This window comes from Lissotriton helveticus, chromosome 2_1 (genome assembly GCF_964261635.1).
Source record: "Lissotriton helveticus chromosome 2_1, aLisHel1.1, whole genome shotgun sequence".
Classification (NCBI taxonomy): Eukaryota; Metazoa; Chordata; class Amphibia; order Caudata; family Salamandridae; genus Lissotriton; species Lissotriton helveticus.
The window spans coordinates 990899469-990919653 of NC_136059.1; the positions used below are offsets into that span (position 1 = coordinate 990899469).

Genomic DNA, 20185 nt, shown 5'->3' on the forward strand with positions numbered 1-20185 from the left:
TGGCTTTTCTAGTGGCAATCACATCGCTAAGAAGAGTTAGTGAGCTTCAAGCCCTAACTATTCAAGAGCCTTTCATACAGATTCATGCTAATCGGGTAGTGCCGCGTACCAACCCTAAATTCGTGCCTAAGGTGGTGTCACAGTTCCACATTAACCAAACCATAGAACTGCCCGATTTCTTCCCAAATCCAGACTCGGTGGCAGACCGAGCACTGCACACGCTAGATGTTAAAAGAGCTCTCCTGTATTACATAGACAGGACAAAGGATTTCAGGAAAACTAAGCAACTATTTGTTGCCTTCTCTCCACAACACAAAGACAACCCCATTTCCAAATCAGGTATAGCCAGATGGATTGTTAAGTGCATACAGATATGTTATCAAAAAGCTAAACGCACATTAACAGTTCCCCCAAGAGCGCATTCCACACGCAAGTTAGGGGCATCCATGGCTTTCCTAGGTAACATTCCTCTAGAGGATATATGTAGAGCAGCCACATGGACCACCATACATACATTTACCAAACACTACTGCGTAGATGTACACTCCAAACAGCAAGCTGCTGTAGGTCAGGCTGTTCTCAGAACTCTTTTTCAGACTGCTGCAGCTGGCACGGGCAACCGCCGCTAAGGAGGTAACTGCTATTTATTCTATGCACAGATATGAATTCAGCAGCCCACATGCCTCGAACGGAATATGCTACTTACCAGTATGCATCTGTTCTTGGCATGTAGGGCTGCTGACATTCATATCGCCCACCCTCCTCCCCGGTGCCTGTCGCAGCTGTAGCACTCAGAATCACTCTCAGGCATGGTCATCACTTACTGTATTATACTCCATCTCTGCCACAATGGCGAAAAACAATCTGAAGATGGAGAGGATGCCCATGCGCACTGTAGTCATGGGGAGGAGCCACCTATCTCGTGATACTTCGAAGACTCTTCCAGGACAACAATGTGCAATCATCCGGACCCAACACTAGGCGGCGATCTATGCACAGATATGAATGTCAGCAGCCCTACATGCCAAGATTAGATGCATACTGGTAAGTAGCATATTCCTTCCTTGTTTTGTTTTGGGACGTGTCATACCCTAGGTGGGGTACTTGTTGGCTATTGTATAGCCCTGTCCTACGCTGGGCGGATGTGGATTCCTTCTTTAGTTCCTCACATTTCCTGCCATCACTGTATACCGCTTGGTGCGGTCCTTTTTCTACCTCCTTGGCGCAGTTTGCGCTGCTCCAGGTTCTGTCCTGCTCAGTCTCCGATGGTGTTTCTATCCTTCTTCTACAGGACTTGCTTGCCATGCATTTTGTCCTTTGTTCCTGTGGGATGTTTGCATCTGTACATTTTGCCTTTCCTCTTCTGCCTCTGGATCGCCAGACCGACTTTTGTTATGCCTTCGTGTCGTGGTGTTTCCACCTTATTATCCGACGTTTCAGCCAGGTCCTCTGCCTTGCGTTCCAGGGGTGCTAGGATATTCCTGGTGTTCTCCTGTGTTCTGGTTGATGGCTTTAGGTCTGTTCTACATATGGGCACACTACTTCATAGGGATTACCAGCTGCCTGCTGTGCACGCCTGGTCGTTATGGTCCACCTCCGTGGGCCTCGGCGTGTACCCGTGTGCTCCTGTCCCATGCTCTGCTGGAGCTTTGTGTGACTGTGTCTTCATTCTCACGTATGCGCTTCTCAGCTGTGGGGCCCTTCCTGCCTTGTCCCCTGCCTCGGGCTGATGCCTGTTCAGCTGTCCCTTTGGCTGTGTGTGTATATGTACTACGGACGCGGGCTCTGCCTCCGTTCCCACCTCTCCTCCTTGGATTTTGCGGTGGATCTTTCTGCATTTGGTACTCTTTTGGTGCTGTCTGTCCCTCCTTGTTTTATGGCGGATGCTCTTTGTACCTCGGGTAGGCTTCCGGTATCCTGGCCTTCCCTTCTCCTTCTTCTTTCTTACTTCTGCTTGGCTGGGGCTGGGCCGTCCTTCCTGTCCCCATGACACATCCCCTGTTGGGGCCCTGTGTTTTTTCCAAGCTAGTGTGGTTCTCTCGCAGACCCGCCTCCCCTCTGAGTATGGCAAGGGTATCTATTCTACATTAAGGAATCTACGGCTAGTAGTCTCTATCAGATGTACGAGCTACTTACCTTCGGTAACGGTGTATCTGATAGAGCGGATTCTAGCTGCAGATTCCTTCACGACCCACCCTTCCTCCCCGTTCTGCGAGGACCTTTAGCTTGGTCTTCTGCTCTTGTTTCCCTCGGGAGGCTTTGTCTTCTGCGAGTGCCCTCTTTCACTTCCTCCCTGTCAGGATGCTTTATTCTGTTTATTTGTTCCACTCCTTCATTTCTGGTAATTGAACGGTATGCTCATGTGTACTTCTAAATCCCTACACCCTGGTTGTTTCCAGTGTGGGGCCTACTCATTATCTTCTCCCTTTTTCATTGCTTGGGGTTTCTAACTCCTCTGCAGTCCTCTGGGTGGGGGTCTCTTGGCTGTACCTCAGCCCTTAGCTCTTTAGAGGGGATACAACACTCCTTGATAGTGTTGTCTGGGGGTTGATTGTCGTTATTCATCTGTTCCGGCCTTGTTGCCCCTCACTGTTATAGACTGTGGGTGTAGACTTCTGTCATCTGCTATGCCATTTTTCATATGTTTTTCTGCCTCCAGGGAGGATATCGCCTTCACTTTGCGAGGTTGCTTCTCGGAGCGGTGCTCTGCTCTTTCCCTTCGATGGTTTTCAGTAACAACGTGCCTGGCACTTTCCCTAATAGTGCTATTCCTCACCATTCGCTTCTTCCCTGTTTCACTGATTGTTTTGCACACTGTTCCCATACTCTGACAGTTGTGTTTGTGATGGCTCCGCGTTGTGGCGCAGACAAGTTCTCCGAAGTAAACTGATGTCAGCGCCCCTGGGTAGGACTTATGTGACCTCGCTGACGTCATGTCCGCTGACAACGTCAGGGCAGAGTCACGTGGTGCCGCACCCGGCGCGCAGAGATGCTGTGGCACAAGAAATTCTGAATCCAGTCTCACGCCTGGGGATAATTCTACGTTAAGGAATCTGCAGCTAGAATCGTCTCTACCAGATACACCATTACCAAAGGTAGGTAACTCGTACTTTGGGGGACCTGCTAGTTCCCACGTCTACCAAGTAGGTGACCTCACTCTTTTTCTCTAGGATAGGGTAAGGACCACTCCATTTGTTCTTGAGTGCCCTTGGTGCCACTGGCTCTAAACCTCACACCTGTTGCCCTGGCTGGAATTCTACCAGTGCAGCTTTTTGGTCATACCAGAGCTTCTGGAGCTCCTGGCTGGCCTCAAGGTGTTTGGAGGCTTTCTGCATGTACTCTCCCATCCTGGAACGAAAACTTAGTACATAGTCCACCACATCCTGCTTTGGTACATGATGGGGTCTTTCCCATCCTTGCCTCACAAGTGAGAGTGGCCAAACAGAAGTTTAAAAGATGAAAACCCTACTCCCTTCTGAGGCGCCTCTCTGTAGGCAAAAAGCAAGCACGGCAGCAGAACATCTCATCTCCCTCTGAGTTTTTGAGGGAGTTCCATGATCATGCCTTTCAATGTCCTGTTAAACCTTTCAACAAGGCCATTGGTTTGTAGGTGGCAAGATGTTGTGAACTTGTAAACACTCCACACTCATCCCACATGTGTTTCAAGTATGCAGACATGAAGTTGGTACCTCGGTCTGATACTACCTCCTTGGGAAACCCTACCCTGTAAAGACACCAATGGAAGCCTTGGCTACCACAGGGGCTGTAGTAGTCCTAAGGAGAATGACTTCAGGATACCTAGTAGCATGATCCACTCATACCCTCTCAAAGGGTACCCCAACCACTGTTAGTGGGATTAAGGGGGCCTTTGGGTGTCCTCCTGTCTTGCCACTGGCTTGACAGGTGACACAGAAGCTTACAAAGTCTTTCACATTTTGGGACATCTGGGACCAATAAAAGTGGGTGACTAATCTTTCCCAAGCTTTGGTCTGGGCCAGATGCCCAGCTAGGAAAATGTCATGTGCTAAAGTGAGTAGAGACTCTCTATACAACGAAGGTACTTCCACTCTCCTAGTGGCACTAGGTTTGAGGACTCTGGCCTCAGTGTATACAAGTTTCTCCTCCCAATAGACCTTGTGGGAGCCAATGACATCTCCCTTCTACTGTGCAGCAGCTTGCTGCCTCAGGCCTTCAAGAGTGGGGCAGACCTGTTTCCCAAGGCACAGCTGTTCTCTAGAGCCTCCCCGGTACCCAATGCTCTACCTCGAAGGTTCAAGCTCTGGGGGATCATTTCCCTCTGGGGCTGACAAGTCCTCTCCCTGAGGAGAGGGCTCCTGATCATTTTGCTGTGTGGAAGCTGTTTCACCAGTTTTCCTACCTTTCTTTTTGGGAGGTTGGGCCATCATTTCAGGCTCCAAACCTCCTTTTTTACTCTGTGCTAGGCATTGTGCTCTTGTTTTTACACTCACAGTCTCAGGGATCTGCAGTATGGCTGCATATGTCTTTCTTTCTACCTCAGCCCAGGCTGAGGTTTCCAGATCATTTCCAAGCAGACAGGCAGCTGTCAGCTTTGGAGAGACCGCCACCTGTTTCAGGCCAGCAATGGTGACGCTGTCAGCTTTGGTAACTGGATACATTTTTCCAGTCAGGTATTGCCCTGGGGAAATCAGTGTATCTCTCACAATAGTGACACTGGCACCTGTTTCCCTCGGATCCTATCTTAGTCTCATTCACTAAGGGGTACTGCAAGTATTTATTTAAATTAGGGGGCCAGACAGCCAAAGGAAATAGCCCTCCCCTCCCTTCACTTCAGGGATAAAAACAGCCTCATTGTGAACCCTGATTTGCTCTGGGCACACCATTCATCCAATCCAGAGATTTGTCATACTAGTGGAAACTGGCGGGGACTAGAAGCTGGTTTGTTGGAACTGTGCATCACCAGTTTGTTGTCCCTTTTTGTGACAGTGGAACAGCAGGCATTTGCAGGATCAAAATGTTTCCCCTTGTACCCACTAGTGGGGCCCACTCCCATGACCAGGTTTTCGGGGGCCTTTAGATGACTCTTGTGTATATATCTGAAAGAGACCATAGTTATAGATTACTTACCTTAGAATTACCCCCAGGCGTCAGATTGGATCCTGAGAAATTTTTTCGTAGCAGTACCCCTGCACGTTGGTAGGTGGCGTCGGTCGACAACCGCTCCCGTCGTGGTCGCCAGGATGACATCATGGTGTTTACGTAGACACTGCCCGTGCTTGCTGACGTCAATTCTTTTTTTTTTTTCTCTCTGCTAGCCAGCGCATATCCAGAGAGAGCCTGCCCCTTAGTCCGTTTTTTACTAACTCTTTTTCGACTTTTGTCAACATCTTTTTCGAGTCTTCGACTCCTGGTGCACAAGGGGTTTGCTATCGTCGGACCGGTTTCAAGCCCTGTGACTCCTGTCACAAGCCCGTGTGTCTTTAGTGCCTGGAGCGCGAACACGATCCGAAGTCGTGCTCCGACTGCCAGGCCATAAAACCGAAGTCTTTGCTGGAGCGGTCCCGAAAGCTTTTGGAGGTTCGGCAATCCAGTCCGTGCCGTACAAGGTCTTGTCGCGGAGTCATCACCATTCCTCCTTGAAGTCTTCCCTCTTCTCTGGTAAGTCGAAGCGCAAGAAGAAGGCGAAGAAGCATCGTCGGTCTTTGCCGTCTCGTCGGCTGATGCGACGCGGGACCCAGAGCATCGTGTCTCTCTGGCTTCATCTTCAGAGCCTGCTGGGACGGCTCTGCGCTTCCCTCCCGGAGCCGGAGTGACCTCTGCCCAGCTTCGTGCATTTTACGAAGTGCTCCATAGCATTTTTGTGCAGCCTGACTCCTCAGGCGCACCTTCCGGCCCCATGGACCCGGCTAGGGCCCCTGGGTCTTTGATGCCGGCAGCTCTGGCATCAGTGCCGGAGAGCCCTCATGGAATCATGCCTGGGTCCGGACTGTTGCCGGTCGACCTCACGGTACCTTCCCCGACACTGCCATACCAACGTCAGTACCCGGCGATGGAGGTACTTTTGTATCGCTGTTTCCTATCGCCCTGAGTGCCAGCCAGAGGTGGGTGAGGAGGACTGGGAGGGGTCTGTTGATCCTCTAGCTGATGAGCTTGAAGAGCTGGACTGCTGAGAGGAGTTGAGTTACGCTAGTGGTCTGGATACCTCCCCAGACCTTGGCATGCTTTCCCACCCTATGAAACAAACTTAACCTGGTCCACAGTGATAGGCAATAATTCAATCATCAGTTGTGATAGCCACTACTACAGACTCAACGTAGTCTATTAGTAATCCTGATTCTATCAACAACGTGTGCCTCTTTCATATCTTCTATAAACCCACTCTAAATGTCTATATGTGGTTGCTTGTGTGTCAAGCAGTCACTCTACTAACTATGTAGAAAAAGGTGAAAAAGGTGTGAGCGGGAAGGAAGGAACCTCACGGGAGCAACCACCAGGGAACTACTGACTGGTACTCATCAGTGTGTTCCTCTTATCATCATCGGCTCCTTCCAACCCAAAGAAACAAAGTTGCAAAGAATAATGTAAAAGGGAAACAAAGATAAACAACTCAAATAGTGGTAATCCCTATACTACATATATGTGCACTACAACCCCCTGGGGAGTGAGAGCCGCTATCCGGCGCTCAACTACTATTAAAAACTGGGTAAGGTATCCCTGGCTATCTGAAACTTTATTCTGTGCTGGGTACCTGCACCTATTAAAACCTACACTCAACAGTTGTGCTTCGGTTTAATGTATAGGAAGCCAACATGTTTCGTTGCCTGTCATTCTTGGTCGGCAACTTCTTCAGGGCTGGGGGTTACCTTTGCCACACACTTCTGGAACCTTCCAATGTTTAACTCTAAAGACATATAGAGAGACATCAACAAAGATAAAACATAGAGGGACACTGTTAGATATATTGCCCTTCCTACAAACAAATTATCATATACCAACTGTTCATAGGACTTGCCGTGTTTACCTTATTGGGGGTACGCAGTGGCATACCTATGCTTGACTCCTGTTCACGCTTTTAGCTGTGTCGGCCCCCTATTGATAGAGGCGGTCGCTTAATGTCAACCTATGGGTATCATAATGAGAACAGGATTTAAAATAGGTTTAGAAAACGAGTAATTGAATAATTTATAAAGGAGCCCCCTCATTTACTCGCTCGCTTATGTACACATGTCTGATTGTTTCTAACGGTGGACCTCCTGTACCAACAGCCTCAGTTGAACCTCGCCCGTCAATTATCACCGTAGGTAACGGCCGTGCATAACCCATGTCAAACCTCACCGAGCAACACGAGGACCGCAATGACAGCCTACAACTCTACCCACCCGATGTTGTAGGGAAGACTGAGCGCTTGGCGTTAAAGACGTCAAAAGATACCCAGCGCACACTCGCAGCCTACTAATAGTAGCCGGTTCACCCCAATAGAGTATACCACAGGCCCCGCTGTCCTTACCGTCACTCAGAGGGTATGTCGCTTAGTATCGGGCTCCCGTTCAGCTACGCTATTATGCCTTGCGGTTTGTATATATTTCCGGATCCTCACGCGGGACGTTGGTCCCTGCGTGCGCGGCGTAATACGTCACGGGACTTGTTTTCATGGCGGCCATTTTGGAGTGGTGAACGAACCCTTTCACCTACGCCCAGTCCATACATCAACAGAGTTACTGTTATGGTAAAGCCCTATTGTTTCTAACCGATTCCGACAATACATCGGAGGGCTTAGTACAGGGCTATCAAGGATGCTCAAATGCCTGTTGATACTCCACCCTGAATCCATTATCGTAGTGTGTACTTTTGATGAGCTAATAATGGACTCATACAACGAAACCCATATTATTCAAAGTGATTCTCCTCTTCTGTATATTGTTTGTATATCATGTTTACAGGAGGACAGTCACATATGTATATTAAAATAAAAAATGAGGGTTCAGAATGGTCAAAGTGAACTTTGTCAGAGTCTCTGCTTCCACAACCATATCATTGTGTAATGACCTTATTCCACTCGATAAGGTAATTAAGACCTTGTCTGTCAACTCGTTCCTGGTAAATCCAGCGTGCTTCTTTAGTTATTAGCCGGGTTTCAATGTTCGTTGGGTCCCCCTTGATTTTTTTCCAGAAGTGTCCAGCACATCTCTCTGGGTTGGTGTTTCAACTCTTTATAATGTTCGACCAATCTGGTGGTTAATCGACAGGCTTTGATCGTGCTTAGGTGTTCTTGGATGCGGATCTTCACTTTTCGCGTAGTTAAACCGATATAGTGAAGACCGCACGGGCATGTCAAACGATAAATCACATTGGTCGTATTGCAATTCGTTAGGGAATTCAGGTACCATGTCTTGCCACTAATAAGTTGTACACTTTTAGTTTTTCCAGTAAGTCCACATACAGAGCATCCACACAGGGGTAATGTCCGGACAACTTCTCTCCTGTGGATGTCAATTGTTTGGTGCGGGAATGCACCAATCTGTCTTTAAGGTTCTGTGATCTTCTAAATGCGAACCGAGGGGGCGGCATTTTGAAGTTGGTGGTGCTGAGAAGGTGCCAATGCTTTCTCAAAATTACACGGATTCTCGTGGATAACGGGTCAAACGTGGTGACCACTGGTAAACAATCTCCTTTATCCCTCTGGTTTCTTCTAACAGGGCCGAGGTGTGTTCAGGGCCCTCTTGTATGCTGTCTTGGACACTTTTCTGGGGTAAGCTCGTTTCTCCAATTTCTCCACCAGATCACTCGCTGATTGTACATATTTCTCTGTGGTACTGCAGTTTCGCGGGTAACGTAGAAACTGTCCCACCGGCAAGTTGTCACGAAGTGCACGGGGGTGGAATGAGCCATAGTGCAGCAATGAGTTTTTATCTGTGGGCTTCTTGTGAACTTGTGTAATAAGCCGGTCGCCCTTGGCCTCAATATCCAGGTCGAGATACACTGCAGTTTCTCTATTATAGTGCCAAGTGAATTTAAGACATGGGTCCAGATTGTTTAGCCACGTGAAGAATGTTAGTAGCTCGGATTCGGTGCCTTCCCAGATGCATAAGACGTCATCGATGAACCGTTTCCAGAGACAGATGTTCCTCTGGTACGGGTTCGATGGATGATCAATGTAATGTTGTTCAAATTGTCCAACATAGATGCAGGCGAGACTCGGGGCAAATGTAGCCCCCATCGATGTCCCGGATATCTGTAGATACAGCTGGTCTATATATTGAAAGAAGTTACGTGTGAGGGCTAACTCTACACATTGGAGGACAAACGATTGTGGTGTATCATAAAACCACTCACTGGTCGCTAGAGCCCGCGCTGCTGCCACCAGCGTGGCATCCTGAGGTATACTCGTATATAGCGACTCAATGTCAATAGTGACTAGATATTGTCGCTTAGGATCATATTTGATAGTTTCTAAGATGTTAAGGACATCAGTCGTGTCCTGCACATATGAGGCTTGAGTGATGACACACTCACGCAAGAAGAAGTCAGAAAATTGAGACAGTGATTCCTGTACAGATTGGATGCCTGCGACTATAGGACGTCCCGGTGGTGGACGTTGAGCTTATGAATTTTAGGCACTATATAGAATGCCGGGATCTTAGATTTGGTGTTGATTAAGAAATCCGTCTCTTTTGCAGTGATCCATTTCTTTTCTTTAGCGCTGGTCACCATTGATGTAATGATTGTTAGAAGTTCACTTGTGGGGTCACGTGCTAGAGGCTGGTGGTTCTGTCGTGCCCCTAACAAGCGCATGATTTCGGTCTCGTAGTCCACAGTGTTCATCACAACGACTGCACCGCCCTTGTCCGCCGGTTTAATTGTCACCCGATCATTACTTTCCAAGGATTTAACCGCTACCCATTCCGCCTTGCTCATATTAGAGTATTTTCGCTTCAGGTCTGACTGTTCTAGTTGCTCGATGTCATGCAATACTTTTTCTTCAAAAACCGCAATCTCCGGGCCCATGGCTTGTGTGGGAGGGCAGAAAGTGGAAGGGCGATGTAAATTGGAGTTGAACACCGAAGGAGATCTGCGTTCTTCTCAGCGAAAAAACTTTTCAATTTGATTTTTCTTATGGTTTCATAAATTTCGCTTCTACACTTAAAGCTATCATGTGTAGGCGTTGGCACGAAGCCCAGTCCTTTATTGAGTACTTGGTGTTCTCCTGGTGTCAGCACATGATCGGATAGATTAACCACTATGTTGTTATCAAGTGTGGTTAAAATTGTGGTTGCTTGGGTCCTCTGCTCCGGGTGACTCGTGGGGAGTAGGTTTGCCATGTTTGGTTCTGCCTGGACCGCCCTCTGCCCCTCTGTCCTTGGCCTCCCCCTCGGTCTGCCTGTTGCTGTCCTAAAAAAGACCTGAACAGTGCTCCCAAGTCTTCGTCTGATCTAACTTGTGTGTTGAACCTGACTCGTCCCTGATTAGATGTAGAGGGCTGCCCACTCGTGTCTTCCTCCTCACTACTCGTATTGTCGAATGTCCAGCTTTGTGGTGTCCTCTTACCCTGACGTCTGCCCCCCCCCCCCCCCCGGGCTTCAGCTAGAGGAAACGTTTGGTCTGCTCTGATAATGTTTATCTTCAGTGTATGGAAATGCCCATTCATGTGTGAATTTATCTAGGTTACGTTTTAGCCCCTTAATCTTTTGATTCACCATATATGTTTTATATTCACCCAAGTCACTTTGTATTTGGGCTAGTTGGTCCTTAGTGTCAGTTATGGTAGTGTCTGCTTTAATGGTCTCCTCTAGTTCTAATATTTCTTTAAGGAGGTCCTCGCTAAGGCGTTTGGCAGTGTTAATAATGAGGATGAGCCAGACACGTGTACATTTATTAGCAATGTAACTCCAGTCGACCCGGAATCGCTTATCCTCTAGAAAGATTTTAGGCTCTAAACGTACTAAAAGACTAGCTGGTGCTGCTCCCGCACGAAGGTACTCAGTCATGAGCGCCCCATGCAGGGCCACCCTGACTTGGCGCTTCCTATCTTTGTTGATGTTTCTCTATATGTCTTTAGAGTTAAACATTGGAAGGTTCCAGAAGTGTGTGGCAAAGGTAACCCCCAGCCCTGAAGAAGTTGCCGACCAAGAATGACAGGCAACGAAACATGTTGGCTTCCTATACATTAAACCGAAGCACAACTGTTGAGTGTAGGTTTTAATAGGTGCAGGTACCCATCACAGAATAAAGTTTCAGATAGCCAGGGATACCTGACCCAGTTTTTAATAGTAGTTGAGCGCCGGATAGCGGCTCTCACTCCCCAGGGGGTTGTAGTGCACATATATGTAGTATAGGGATTACCACTATTTGAGTTGTTTATCTTTGTTTCCCTTTTACATTATTCTTTGCAACTTTGTTTCTTTGGGTTGGAAGGAGCCGATGATGATAAGAGGAACACACTGACGAGTACCAGTCAGTAGTTCCCTGGTGGTTGCTCCCGTGAGGTTCCTTCCTTCCCCCTCACACCTTTTTCACCTTTTTCTACATAGTTAGTAGAGTGACTGCTTGACACACAAGCAACCACATATAGACATTTAGAGTGGGTTTATAGAAGATATGAAAGAGGCACACGTTGTTGATAGAATCAGGATTACTAATAGACTACGTTGAGTTTGTAGTAGTAGCTATCACAACTGATGATTGAATTATTGCCTATCACTGTGGACCAGGTTAAGTTTGTTTCATATAGTGTGAGTGGAGGGCAACCTAGGTCCTATATTTTTCCCTCTTAGCTCCGTTTGTTCGAGTATGCTTTCCCACCCTACCTTGGCTACAGAGAAGGGAGCTTCCTACTCTGTGGTTTTGCGTAGGACAGCTGAGGCCTTGGGCTTCGAGCTTCCTACGGTGGCAGTCAGGACTAACCTCCTGACAAAGGTGCTTCAGCCAACAGCTGCCTCTTCGGAGCCCCTGCTGCTTTTAACAAAGCCCTAACCGACATCCTTCTGGGCACTTGGTCCGAGCTCACCAAAGGGGCAACCGCCTGGCCCCTGGCGACCCACTTTTCCTCTCCGAACACCCCACCCCGAGAGCTTGGTGGTCCAAGCCTCATCCTCGAAAGGCGTACTTCCTACTGCTCTCCCTGATATGGAATCCAAGAAGCCGGACCATTTTGGGAAGAAGATGTTTTCTTCCACCAGCTTAGGTCTGCGGTCGGTGAACACCGCAAGCCTCTTGGGCCGATATACGCATACGGTGTAAGGTACTGTTGCGCAAGTGCTGCCACGGTGCCTAGGGGAGGCCTGGGCCGTGCTCACCCGCGCATTTGCTGAGGGTCAAGACGCAGCTATGTTCACTATCAGGTGTGTGCTTAATACCGCCGTTTCTCTGGGCAGAACTGTTTCCACATTGGTAGCCCGAAGGCGCTACGCCTGGTTGAGTATGTCTGGTTTTTCGGGGGATGTCTAATCTCCCCTTTTGCACATGTCCTTTGATGGCCGTCGCCTGTTTGGTGACAAGACGGACTCTGCTCAAGCGCTTCAAGGATCTAGGGCTACGGCCAGATCCTTGGGCCTCGCAGCATCCTCTTGCACCACACAATCTGCCTTTTGTGGTTACGGAAGGGGTGCCCCACCACGTTCCACCCAGTCGAACCACAGGGCCGCACAAGCTACCCAGCCTATGCATGGTCGCGGACATGGGACCCAACAACGCAGGTCGAAGGGCCAGCGGACGGGCCAGTCCATCCATACGCACTCTGCAGCAGCCTTCAAACCTTCCAAGTCTGACCTTTCAGGGCCACCAGAGACCAGTGGGTGGCAGGATTCGCCATCACCTCTCCCACGGACTCTGCTCAAGCGCTTCAAGGATCTAGGGCTACGGCCATGATCCTTGGGCCTCGCAGCATCCTCTTGCACCACACAATCTGCCTTTTGTGGTTACGGAAGGGGTGCCCCACCACGTTCCACCCAGTCGAACCACAGGGCCGCACAAGCTACCCAGCCTATGCATGGTCGTGGACATGGGACCCAACAACGCAGGTCGAAGGGCCAGCGGGCGGGCCAGTCCATCCATACGCACTCTGCAGCAGCCTTCAAACCTTCCAAGTCTGACCTTTCAGGGCCACCAGAGGGCGGCAGGATTTGCCATCACCTCTCCCACTGGCAAAACATCACATCAGACAGGTTGGTGTTGCAGATAGTCCGAAGGGGCTACTCCCTCTCCTTCGAAACTACCCTACCTCCATGCCACCAGCACTCCATCGCATGTCGGAGGATCTCTTGGCCCTTCTCTGCCAGGAAGTTACGGCTCTCTTGGCCAAGGGAGCTATCGAAAGGGTCCCTGTGCCAGAAGTAGGACAAAGGTCTATGTCCTATCTTAGACCTCAGGGCCCTCAACCGCTTCCTCCGGAAGGAGAAGTTCAAGATGCTCAAGTTGGGTCAGGTCCTCTCAGCCATCGATCCCGGATATTGGATGGTAGCATTGGAGTTGCAGGACGCCTATTTCCACATCCCCGTCCTGCCAGCCCACAGGCGTTACCTACGATTCACGGTAGGCCACGAGCATTTCCAGTTTACCTTGCTCCCCTTTGGCCTTAACCAGCTCCCCTCGGGTGTTCACAACAGTGATGGCGGTGGTCGCAGCTCATCTGTGCAGATCAGGGGTTTCAGTCTTTCCCCTATCTCAACGACTGGCTGTTGAAGGCAGGCTTGCCCCAGAATGTCATCTCCCACCTCCAGACTATAACGGACCTCCTGCATTCGCTGGGGTTCACTATCAACGTGCCAAAGTTGCACCTGATTCCCTCTCAGAAGCTCATTTTCATTGGAGCAGTTCTGGAAACAGCGCAGTTTCGGGCCTATACTCCTGATCAGCAAGTCCGGGATATTTGAGCTATGATACTGATGTTTCAGCCTCTTTCACGGATTTCAGTGAGACTGACCCTGAGGCTGCTGGGCCTGATGGCCGCCTTCAACCTGCAAGTGGATCATGCCAGATGGCATCTGCGGGCTCTACAGTGGGACCTGAAGTTCCAGTGGGCGCAGCACCAGTGGAATCTTTCCAATGTCGTCCAGATCTCGGAGGGGACTGCACGTCATTTGAAATGGTGACTCACGAACCAGGATTGGATCAACGTCAGATTCCTCTCCCTTCCCCAACCAGAATTCACAGTGTTGACAAATGTGTCACTCCTGAGATGGGGAGGCCACATAGGAGGGACGGAGATCAAGCGTCTCTGGTCTCCGGCAGAGTCCGGGCTCCACATCAACCTTCTGGAATACTGGGCGATCCGTCTCACACTAAAGGCATTCCTTCCTTCTGTCAGAGGGGGTGGTGCAATGGCTCTTTCAGCAGTGGGTAGAGCCTTGGTTTGATCTATTTGCCACGTCGTTCCAGGTTCCAGATTGTGCACCACCTTGCAGGATCTTTAAACTCTAGGGCGAAAAAACTCAGTCTGGTACACCTAATGTACCACAAATAGGAGTTCCACCTAGAGGTGGTGCAGGGCCTCTTCTAACAATGTAGAGAGCACTGGCTTGACTGCTACGCTCTCCCCAAGAACATGCAATTTCAGCACTTTCGCATTTTGGAGTTTCCCCAGAAGGTTGTCTCTCGGAGACACATTCCACCTAGAGAAGAGCACGGGACTCTTGTATTGTTACGCCACTAGCTCTCATGCCCCGAGTTTTGAAAAAGATCAGAAAAGAACAGGCCAAAGTCCTATTCAGAGCATGAGCATCTATGCTCCGATCAGGCTGCCACTTCATTGTATGGACCAGGCGACGCTGAGGAGGACCAGGAGTCGTGCACAAGCTGTCCCACGCAAAAGGTCAAGAGCCAAGGGGTCAGTTTCTGGCAGCGGCAGCCAACATAGTTGAAGAAAAAGGTGCAGTTTCAGGACCAGCAAGGTCAAAGTGACTCACCATGAGCAGGTTAGTCAGGACAGGCCCCGAGCAAGCACGGGAGCCCACTGGAGCCAAAGAAGACCCTCAAGAGGACCCACGGGCAAAAGGCATAGGAGTCGCAAGAGGACCTCGAGCAGCTCACCAAAGATGGAGGCCCACGGTGCAAAGGATACGATGCAGGCGAAGATCTCTGGAGGAGAGAGTAAACAAGCCTTGGCAACTGCAAGTCAACTTGGTCCACAGGGGTGCTGTTCCATTGTTTCTGTCAAGGGATACTGGCCTCAAACTCGGTGTGAAGAAAGTGTAGGCCTCGAGGGAGTTGTAGAACTACCAACTGTGTTGCTGAGCTTTTTGGAGTCCGTGGGAGCCTAGGATCAACCACCTGGTCAGCTGTGTTGCGGTGCCAGCAGATGCAGGGGAAAGGGAAATTCCTTTGGGTGTCTTGGATGCCCACAGGCCTTGTGAAAAACCTGTATGGAGCACAGGCACAGACGTTGCCGCCGACTTGCAGGATGACAAGACCTGTGGCAGCAGGAAACTTCCCAGTTGCAGTCTCGGTTCCCAACACGAAGTCCAGCGATGTCCAGAGTGCCCAGACAGTTAAAGTTGAAGTGGTTTTGATGTGAATCTTAAAAGAATCTAGGGACCCACCCACAGGTAAGCCCTTAAGTACCCTAAGGAAAGGGTTGGGACGATTCAGGGGTCCCTTCCAGAGGAGGGGTTGGACAGTAGGGAGGATACTCCCATGTCCTTCATCCAGTTTCGCACCAGAGTGGGAGCCAACATCTCCCTGAACTGGTTTGAACTGGAGTATGCAAGTAGTGCACCAAATGTGCCATTTAAGCAGTCTGAGTGGTGCTGGCAAGTGCCCCCACCCTGTCCAAACACACTATGTCCTGTCTGGGAGGTGGTCACACCTCCCTGTGACAGGATACCTATTGTCCTGCCTGCCTCTCCTCGAGCTTGGCTCAGCAGCAAGAGGGCAGAGTTGTCTCTCTGGTCGTCAGCAGCCATAGTTTGCTGTCCGGGTCTAGAAGATTGGTACCGGTAGCACTGAGGGCCTCTCAGAGGAGCTTTACAATGCATGGAATCATACCTCCCACAGCATTTACGGTGTCGGGGTATGATTCCAACATGTTTACGTGGAATCCTACCTCCCACCCCGTTTATGGTGTGGAGGTATGATTCCAACATGTTTGCATGTAATTATACCTCCCACACCGTTGACGGTGTGGGGGTATGATTCCAACATGTTTGATACCAAACACAACTGGGTTTGTTACATCCAGTTTAGAGATATTCATCACGTAATGGCACATGGCCATTTTATGTATCTTAATGACTGATGCACTTACACCCTGGGAGAATGGACTCCATAGATTGTAGGGGTGTCCTGCTCATACAGGGGCACCCTCACACTTACAACCTAGCAGCCTGCCTTCAGGATTGAAAGGCCTGTTTTAGGGGTGACTTTTAGATGTGCAGTGACCTCAGATATAAGGAAAGTTTTATCTGTCCCAAGTGGTGCGGGCACCAGCTTACACCGGCTGCAATAGCAGGCCTATAGTCACAGTTGGAGTGATCTCTAATGAGTGGCATGATACATGCTTCAGCCCATGAAATGAAATGAAAAGACAATTTGTAAAGCGCGATGGCTACCCTAAGGCGGCCCATGGGAGACCCCTGGTTTAGATATGCCCTTGGTACCTTAGTACCATATACTAGGGACTTATCAGGGTACACCAGTAGCCAATCTGAGTGCACCTAAGTACGCAACATGTCCAATTTAGGGAAGAAGAACAGAGACTGGGGTCTTGATTAGTAGGGTTCCAGTCAGACTAGTCAGTAAAACATAATGACACCAGCAAAAAGTGAGGGTGATCACGAAAGCAGACCCTACTTTCCTACACATACCAATAAGATCTCCCATTGGTAAGGAGTAATTGGGATAAACCCTATAGTGGGGAGGGAGTGCAAAAGTAAATTCGATTAGTAATTTTCCTTCCCTACCAAGGCTTGAAGTTGTGAATTATCACCTTTGTTCAGTTACCATTAACATTATAGAGGTTCTATTTAGACAATGTTATTGATTGCAATAATTGTGATGAGCATTTTCTGTATGGGGAATATACAATTTTCATGGGACCTATTTTTTTTTTTCTGCAGCTCCTTCAAAATCTCACTTATGCTGACAAAATGACCGTCCTGTTTGTCTACAACGGACCTTTTATGCTTGAACCGACCAAATGGAATTTGAAAGCTTTCCACAGGAGACGAAAAAGAGTTGAGCAGATGGATCAATAAAAGATTTTGATGAAAGTGACTTGAAATTGAACCTTTTTGACAAAAAGAGAGCTTACAGATGTATGCTGTGTTTCATAACCATCTTTCCTATGGGAAAATTGCTCTGATTTTGCTAAAGTGAAATAACTAGCTGTATTTTTGTAAACTTTTATCATCTTCAAGCTATCAAGCCAGTCAAACCATTTCCAGGTTAACAACTGTTGCAAAAGTGTTCTTTATCAGAGTATAAACCGCTTTTGAAGTTTGAGTAAGATAAATGTTGAATAGTTGTCATTTGGAGCTTTTGGAGAATTTTAAAATGTATTTTCAGAGAAGCAACTTATGGTTAGAATGTTGGCTATTGAATTTCTCAAAAGAGCAAGAAGATTGTCTTGTGCAACAGATAATGAACACAATTTTATATTTCCAAGAAGTGTGTCTTTCTATTTGAAACAAATCTTTAAGATACAGTTTCCTTTTGTATTATAAACTACAATAGAATATTTTTATATTCATTTAGTGTAAACTCTTCCAAATCTGTGGCGCATGGGAAGTAAAAACCGGATTCCCTTTCTATGTATATTTTACTTTTGGTCTGCTTTTCTGTAAAGCCTTTGCTGTTTTAGATAGTGTAAACTATTTGAGTCAAGCACATTTTGAAATGGAACATGATCAACACAAGTGCAATTGCAAAAACTGTTTCAATATCAAAATCCATTTTTGTAAGTAACCTTTACTTTCAGCAGTTAAGAATATTGAAATATTTTCAACATTCAGCTGTCATAATAGCATATTTGATCAGAGTTTGTTAGTTACACACATTAAGTATGACACTGATACACCATAAAACTCCAGAGGGTTGGTGAACAGTTATGTTAGAGCATGGACATATTAATATTTGAACTTTTTCATTTGCCTTTTATTAACAGGAGTAGTCTTTATAAAAAAAAGCATGTTTTATTTTGAAAATATGTATTAATATTCTTTGAGTGCCATGCATTAATTTAATTTACCTTGCTATTCAAATTGCAACCATTGGCTCACTCAGACCTGCAGAAAGGTGAAGTGTTGTTGAAAATGTACAACAATCACTGTAAAAGGAAGTGAAGGGTACCTCTTTGTGAATTAACATGGTATATGATATGTTGCCCTTCCATTTGAAAATAACAAAAGAGATATTGATATCAATTGTTTTGTACATGCACTGCGTTAAAGATTTTTGAGAAGTTCCATTTTAGGACTACTTGTACAGTATATATTAAAATTGAGATTTATAAGAGCGTCACCAGATGTTTGGGTTTTTTCTGTATTTCTGCATTTATTCAGTTATTGCTATTGGGCATTTTCTGATTTTGTTTAAAAAAACACACACAAGGCCAGAAATGCAGCTTTCTTCAAATTTCCACAGTATGGACATGTTATTATGAAAACGCTAAACAAAATAAATTAAAACTTAGCCATGAAATCCTTACAAGCATAAGATATGGTCACCCAAACAAAATCACATACTAATCCATGCCAGTATTTGCACAATATATTCATATTACTTATCGGTTTCATGCCTCTCAAATATTTCTGATATTTGATAGAGACTACTAGCCGCAGATTCCTTAACGTTGTATTATCCCAAGGCTTGAGACTGGATCCAGAAAACTTTTCTTCCACAGCACAACTGCGCGCCGGGAGGACGGCACCACGTGACTCTGCCCTGATGTCGTCTACGTTCGTGACATCGGCGAGGATACATTAGTCCCACCCCAGCGCGCCTATGTCCGTTTTTTCTCTTTCCACGTGCAACGTGGATCGGATTGTGTCCTGACCTGTTATCAGGCCATCTCTTTCTTCGAGCTTTGGTGTTGCGTGGAACAGTGTGTGAATGCCTTCGGGCTTCAAGACGTGTACCTCCTGTACCTGTCCTATGTCCGACGACGGACCCTCACCCGATTTGCATGTGGTGCCTGGGTGAGCACCACGACTCGGAGGGTTGCAACGCCTGCCAGCACCTTAAGCCTAAATCACGGTGGGAGTGCCTGATGAAGTTGCTGTCTGCCCCCTTGTCCTGGTCGGTGTCGTCCCAGCGTCCGTCCCCTACCTCGAAGGCAAGGAGCCGCCAGTTTCATCTGCGACATCGTCTTTGGCCGCGGCCCTTTGGGCGTGGCTTACCGGCTGGTAGGTCCTTCAGTTTGTCTCCGAGGCCCTATCCTCCTTCCGCGGTGGGCACCCTCTCCCCCCGAGACAGGCAACCCCGCCTGTCGCCTCCCTACCCGCTGTTTCCCGGTTTCAGAGGCTACTAGGGCCCAAATGACAGCCTACACTGCGGCCCTGCAGGCTTCTTTGGCCCTTCTTCCACCTCATGTGACATCTGCAGATCCCTTACCTCGCGCCGGGACTTCCGCGGAGTCGCCGGCGGCTCAGGTGCCGGAGGTTTCAGCTTCAGGTCGTAGGAGGGTGGCGTGGTTGAGGTGTATTTCTTTGGGGCTCCCCTCTTCGGCGCCTACCGTCCCTGCCTCGCCGCAAATCCCCACGGGGCTCCCTGTGGTGTCGCAGGTGATCGCCGTGACTCCGGGCTTGTCCCCAAGTCCCCCTCGGTCCTCTGAGCAGGCGGCTGCCTCAACAGAGGCCGAGCCGGCGCCGGGAGCCTTCCTCCCTGGCTCCAGTGGAGTCGCGGGTGGAGGCTGGGAACTGTGGCGGCTCTCGATCCTCGACGCGGGCGGCTGCCCCGTCTGAGACTGAGCCGGCATCTTTTCGGCACCGCGCCTTCGCCGTATCTGCGTCGACCTCGCCCCATTCTCCTGGAGAGCACGTGGTGGCAGGAGTAGGTCCGGCGCCATGGATGCCCACTCCGGCGCCGGTCGACGTTGGTCAGGCGCCGATAGCGAACTCCACGGAGCCGCGCCGGTGTCGGGTCCTGGATTCGTATCCTGAGGTCCCTTCTTCTCCAGAGGTCTGTCATCTGTTGGTGTTTTCCTCCATGGAGACAGGGCGCTGTGTTGTTGCCTTTTCACCGGCATCTTCCAGGGACGGCTTTTCGCTGTCCCCAC

At 48.7% G+C, this 20185-nt stretch overlaps 1 protein-coding gene across 1 annotated transcript in view; it reads left to right on the forward strand.

Moving 5' to 3' along the window:
- The window catches only part of SMC5 (structural maintenance of chromosomes 5), a 699122-nt gene extending 680693 nt beyond the window's left edge, over positions 1-18429 (forward strand). The window contains exon 24 of the mRNA XM_078675750.1: positions 17028-18429. Coding sequence (XP_078531876.1) covers positions 17028-17165 — 138 coding nt within the window. The 3' untranslated portion in view covers positions 17166-18429. The remainder of the gene's footprint in view (positions 1-17027) is intronic.
- The last annotated feature ends 1756 nt before the right edge of the window (positions 18430-20185 follow it).